General features: G+C 51.4%; 1 protein-coding gene across 1 annotated transcript; it reads left to right on the top strand.

The window, feature by feature from the left end:
* Positions 1 to 667: 667 nt before the first annotated feature.
* On the top strand, positions 668 to 3,623 carry HOXB1 (homeobox B1). The gene is made up of 2 exons (XM_054995328.1): positions 668 to 1,316; positions 3,289 to 3,623. The coding sequence occupies exons 1-2, from the start codon at positions 668 to 670 to the stop codon at positions 3,621 to 3,623; spliced, it is 984 nt and encodes a 327-aa protein (XP_054851303.1).
* Positions 3,624 to 5,820: the final 2,197 nt, after the last annotated feature.

Here is a 5,820-nt window from a genome sequence, read left to right as displayed (position 1 = left end):
CCGTCCCTACCTCTGTTCTTTCTCTCCCTCTGTGTTAGGTGAGTCGCTTGCTGCTGGAATTGGGCAAAACTCTCTGATTTCAGTTGGGGGAGAAAAGTTCTGGTGATTTTGGCACCATCTTATGAATTAGAATAGGGGGTGTCCTTTTTAACACATAGCGGACTTTGAATAGTCCTGGCTCCCCCCCCCCCATTCTTTTCTTCCTCCTCCCTGCCTTTCCCCAACCCTTTTCTATCACTTCCTCCTCCCCCCTTCTCTCTCTCCGAAGTCTTTGAGGGGAAAACCTTTTTGACGTATCCGTGTTGTTAATCAGATCGATGGGGAAAAGTTTGATTGAAGTTCCTTTGTCATGCAAATGTCAAGGGCTTGATGGATGATGGTAGATATCTGACAAACTTCAGGAGGCATTTGCTCATTGGGCTTGAAGGCAACCACGTGGTCTAGCCCCCCTTCCACCCCACCCCCATCCCATTCTGGAGGCTCTTGGAAGGAGGGGTGGGGTGTGGGGGCTCCAAGGCTAGAGAGCCCTGGATGGGAAGGGTGGTTGTCCCCCCCCCTCCTTCTTTTGGCTTAACTTTGACATACTATCCAAAGGTTGTAGGGCAGAAGGAATCCCCCTAAAACAGGGCGACCCTCTTCCATCACTGGCAAAGGAACAATACCTAGAATGAACTTCTTCTTAGACTATGCAATTTGTAACCGTGGGACCAGCGCCTACGCGCCGAAGGACTACCAGCATCTCGACCCAGGGACCACTTCCTTCCCCGCTTGCTCAGGTACCACTCTTTCCTGTGACAGCTATACTTCAGAGGGACGCTTCGGAGCGACAGCGGTGGGCTCTGGTGGGCCCAACGCCCACCACCAGCACAGCTCCAGCTACCCTCCTCCGCTCCCTGCCCACCCTGCTGGCCTTGGCATCTCCTTCGCGGGGTCATCTCAGCCAGGAGGAGGGGGATACTCGGCCCCCAACTGCAGCCCAGGCGTCGCCAACCAGCAGTTCTACCTCAACCCACAGGAGACGGATGGAGCTTATTTCCAGACCTCGGCCTACCCTTCCAATGTGGCTGCAAACTCCTCTTCTTCCAGCCTCGGAAGTTTGTCTGATGGTGGCTTCTGCGCCACCACGGGCCAATTCCAGCCACATCTCTATGGGCCTGAGCAGGGTGGCTATTTGCCAGGGGGCTTTGGCAACCTTTCCCCGCCCTTACAGGAGAACAAAGACCCGCGGCCTTGCTCGGCCCAGCAATGTCCCATGGCTTCCACCGTCACCCAAACCTTTGACTGGATGAAAGTGAAAAGGAACCTTCCCAAAGCAGGTAAAGACACTCCCTAGTAAGTACTTCCTTGCCAGGATTCCTTAGAGGAAGGGGAGCGAGGGGAGGGTAGAGCAGCCCTCCTCGGTGGGGGTTTTCCTCCACTTGAGGGCTACCTCCATCTCAAGAGCATCCTAGACGTATCTGAGCTGGCCTCTGTTGGAGACGGGGATGCCTCAGAGAATGTTGGGAGTGCTTCGACCAAAGGGTGCCTTCGTGGGACATATAAAGTAACCATTCTGGTCGGTTTCCAAAGATGCCAGAGGGGAGAGAAAGAGGTCATTGTTCTCTTCCCCGAGCATAAGATAGAAGGCAGTGGGTTCGCAACTGCAGGAAGGGAGATGGAAGCTGAACCGGCCAAGAAAGGCTTCCAAGAACAGGAGGGAATCGCCTTCCCTGGAGGATTTTTATGGGGCAGGGAAGAGGCAAGAGCTCACATAAGCATTCCAGCAGCTTTCCTGCCGTTTTGTGTTACTCTCCAGGTTTAGCATCTATGTGTGTCACGTGACGACTGCAGTATCAAGTGGTGATTTGGCATGTGTGAATGATCGCCCGCGCAGATCAACCCAAAGAGCCTGTGGCTTTCAAGGGGCCCCTTCCCACATCCAGCTGTCTCGGCCACAAACGTAACCAGCCCTTCAATGCTGAGCAGCTCACCCGCCTGCCCACCTCTCCCCGCAGGTATCCGCTGAGAGTAGAATTCAGCGCGGTACCAGGAGGGCCGTTCATCGGTGCTTATTCTTAGCACAACGACAGTGAGGATTCCGGAGGCTCTTGGAAAGGGACCTCTGGAAAGCACGGGTCACCACCAGTTCCTGGGGCAAGTCTGTTCTTTACTCCCTTCCATGAGGGCTGGGCAGATCCCCCAGCTAAGCTGTGCCCAGGGTATCCGAGTTACCTTCCTGCTACACCAATGTTCCATTTAACCTGACACGAAACAGTAATAGAAGACACATACATTACCTTCGAACTGGGGTGGGGGGGGAGAAAGAAACGAATTTGAAATCCGAGGTTGGGATGGAAAGGGCTGGAATGATGGAAATGGGGGTCGGGATTAGGACGCAGAAATCGAGTTTTGGAAGAGATGGAGAGGCAGAGCGAGGCATTGCAGAACTGCATCTGTGTCCCGCATCTTTTTTAGGGTACATACACGCCAAGAGTAGATAAAAGTGCCCTTGAGCAGGTGCAGAGTTCCTTTCCTTCACCATTCCCAACGCCCAGGAATTAGTTTTCCTAGCAGAAAACAAGTTTCCAAACTTGTGCTCAGATAGGACTTTTTCTAGAAAGGAAGAAGATGATTTTTTTTTAAAAAAAAATCAACATGTAGCCAGCCTTAAACGGCCTTTACCGAGGTCTAGCCAGAAAATCTGTTTTCGGTTAAGTTGCTATTATTGCTGTATTTGGTTACATTAAAAATTAATAATCGACTATCTGAAGCAGATCTCATGAGACTCTTAGGTATGCTTTTAGGAGTGCCACGGAAGAAAGACGGGCTGGGTATATGGCAAACAAGAAAACACTCCTTTTTTATGTACAAATGAGATGAAACTGTAAGAACCAAATGGAAGGCAACGATTAACTTTGTAATGGTTTAAGATGTTAATAACCAAGATAATGTAAAATGTCACCTTGCCCCCAGTCTGTCCCCATCATATCTTTAGAAATAGGGGGCTATAGGGGGCTTTAGGAGGCAGGGGCAGGGGTGGGGGCGGGCCCCCATCAGAGGGGGCGGAGACTTGCAGGTCCCCTGAAGGGTTAGAGGAACGCGTCTCCAGGCTCCAGAGGACAAGCGTGCCCCTGAGCTTCTGCAGAGTGCCGGACCCTCTCACACCCTGACTGGGGAGCACTCTGGGCTTCCTGAGCCGGGCTGGGCTGCGGGGGGGGGCGGGCTCGTGTGTGGCGTTTCAGGGACAAGAGCAGCCTATTCTCACGCCTGGTCTCGCTGTTTCTCTTTTGCCTGTTTGGCGCGGCCCAGTCAAAGTGTCCGACTACGGCTTGGCTGTCCACCCCAGCACCATCCGGACCAACTTCACCACCAAGCAGCTGACGGAGCTGGAGAAAGAGTTCCACTTCAGCAAGTACCTCACCCGGGCCAGGCGGGTGGAGATCGCGGCCACGTTGGAGCTCAACGAGACCCAGGTGAAGATTTGGTTCCAAAACCGACGGATGAAGCAGAAGAAGAGGGAGAAGGAAGGGCTGGTTGGCCTCGCTTCTCTGCCCGGCTCGGCCAAAGAGACCGGCGAGGCGGCCTCAGACAGATCCAGCCGGTCGTCCACCCCCAACGCTTCGCCCAGCTCCGTGTCTTCTTGAGGGCCGCCAAGAGGTTCACACACAGGGTCCTTCCCCTCCCCCTTGCCGTGACCCCCCTTCCCCCTCCCTTTAAGGAAGCAGCTACTCCTTGCACAGAAACGCCAGTTGCATAAGCTCCCCAGAACATGGATGTTTATGCGCAGGCACATGGCGTGCCCATCCAGAAACCCGCCGTGCGCGCACATATCTCAGCAGTCAGGTGGCCCAAGGGGCGTCTTCAATATATTCACGCTCACATCCATGGGCAAGCACAAAGGCACGCCAGCTGGCACGGGAAAGGGGCGCAGCCTTCCTCCCAGCCCCAAGGACGCGGTTTTGCAAGGGCTGCAGATTCCCAGCCACCCCCGTGCCGCCCTGCACAGAGCCCCATTCGGCCACGGATTTAAAGTCCACGGAAGAGGAGTTGCGAGCCACACTTTCAGCCTCTCGGACCCATTAGAGAACAGCCCAGCAGCGATGCCCGCGGGAAAAGTCCGTCTCCACTAGCCTCTCTTTGCAGATCAGACTGGGGTTTAAAGAACTCGAGAGGGGCGGAACAAGCCTCCAGACTGGGCGCCTTCTCTCGAACCCAAAACTGCCCAAAGAGTGCCTGTTTCTTGAACGCCCGCTTTAGCAATGCAACTGATCTCAGGGACGCCATTCCCCTCTCCAAAGGTTAGGGACCAGCACAAGCCACAGTAGAAAACTGCAGCATTCCCCCCCCCCCCCCGCTCCCCCAATTCTTCTTAAGCGACTTCGGATGCAAAAAGTTCTTTGTGGATCTTTTTTTGTTGAGCAGTTCATAGAGTAGAGGGGTTCAGCGCTCTCTTTGCTTCAAGTGTTTGCCACCGATTTGGTATAGATGGTTGTACATTTGACAATAAGAATCTCATACTGCATGGAATGAAAGATAGTCCCCGTCCATGCATTGCAGAGGCCTTGGAGAACCACTTTTACTCCCCACCCCCCATCTTCAGCTTTGCACTAGTACAGAACGATGCCTCTCACATGTAAGAGCAGCTGGGACAGGTGGGTTGCTTGCAATTGCTATCACGGATCTCCTCTCTTGTGTGAATGCATCATCGATACAGCAAAGCGAGACAGTTGATAGCTATCGTACGAATCTTTCTCATTTGCCTTTGATATCAACAGAGAGAGTTTTATGTCTATATTAATAATTATTATCATATGCTTGTGGGATTGTGCCTGAACATAAATGGCTTATCATTTTGTCAAGATGTTGCTTTTATGTAATAGTACCTGGGATTCATTTTCGCTTCAGACAGCTTATGTTGATATAAACCTTTCAACATGCATGATACATGCACCTTAACCACTAAAAAAAATAATATTTCAGCTTCAGCTTCCTTGTACTACAACCCACTTCTTCAGAAATCACTTCTCTAGGGAAGAGCTGGAGTTATTCGTTTCTTTCTTGAATATTACAGTGGGGGGGGGGGTTCGGGGGGGGTAGAGGGTTGGTGGAAGGTGAGGAAAGGATGGAGGGAAAACAGCATTAGATTTTTTTTGGAAAGGCACCAACAACTAGTTTAAACGAAAGGACTTGGATTTTTGGGTGCAGTCTGAAATGCATCTACTTGATTAGTACACCGAAATCAATGGGGTTTGCATTCCAGTAACAGGGCTTTTCAGGCAAAGTTTAACGCGAGTTAGAATACAAATCCAAACTGTCTTGCAATACCAAGGAAAGGAAAGGAAAAATGAAGGTGCATAGAGAATGCGCGGAATACCCCACTGCCCCCACTTGCAAACCCCGCCCACCGCTCCGCCTAGGAGTAAATCAGGGCTCAGGCAGGCTGCTTCCAACTCCTGGTTACTAGGCAGCGCCTCAGTGGGGTGGCGTTGCCGTCCTCGCGGTGGTGGTTTCGAAGAAAGTTTCGCTAAAATCAACGGAAGTGTCATCGAAGTTAGTGTATTTGCCTATAGGCGCTAATTTGGTAAAACCGATCGGTAATGTTTGTTTTGATTCGTTTAAGCATTTGATTGTAATGGTCATTATCCAAACTGTGAACTATAATAATAATTTCCTTGATATTTATTATTCCTTCATCTCCATAGCTTGCACCTTTAAAAGCAAAATAACTAGTTAGGGGTCTTCCTTCCCCCATAAACGCATCCTGGAAGAGACACTGCTTCCCCTGCCCCATCCCGCTTATGGTAGTTTAGAGCAGAACCTTTTTTAAAAAATGGAAACTTT

This window comes from Eublepharis macularius, chromosome 12 (genome assembly GCF_028583425.1).
Source record: "Eublepharis macularius isolate TG4126 chromosome 12, MPM_Emac_v1.0, whole genome shotgun sequence".
NCBI classification, from domain to species: domain Eukaryota; kingdom Metazoa; phylum Chordata; class Lepidosauria; order Squamata; family Eublepharidae; genus Eublepharis; species Eublepharis macularius.
This window is presented reverse-complemented; position numbering and strand designations above follow the sequence as displayed.

What these genes read in the sequence shown, in the direction of transcription:
- HOXB1 (XM_054995328.1), top strand. Translation starts at nt 668, where the DNA reads ATGAACTTCTTCTTAGACTATGCAATTTGTAACCGTGGGACCAGCGCC. An exon ending in AAGGAACCTTCCCAAAGCAG is followed by an intron (nt 1,317 to 3,288) that starts GTAAAGACACTC and finishes GGCGCGGCCCAG; the next exon opens with TCAAAGTGTCCGACTACGGC.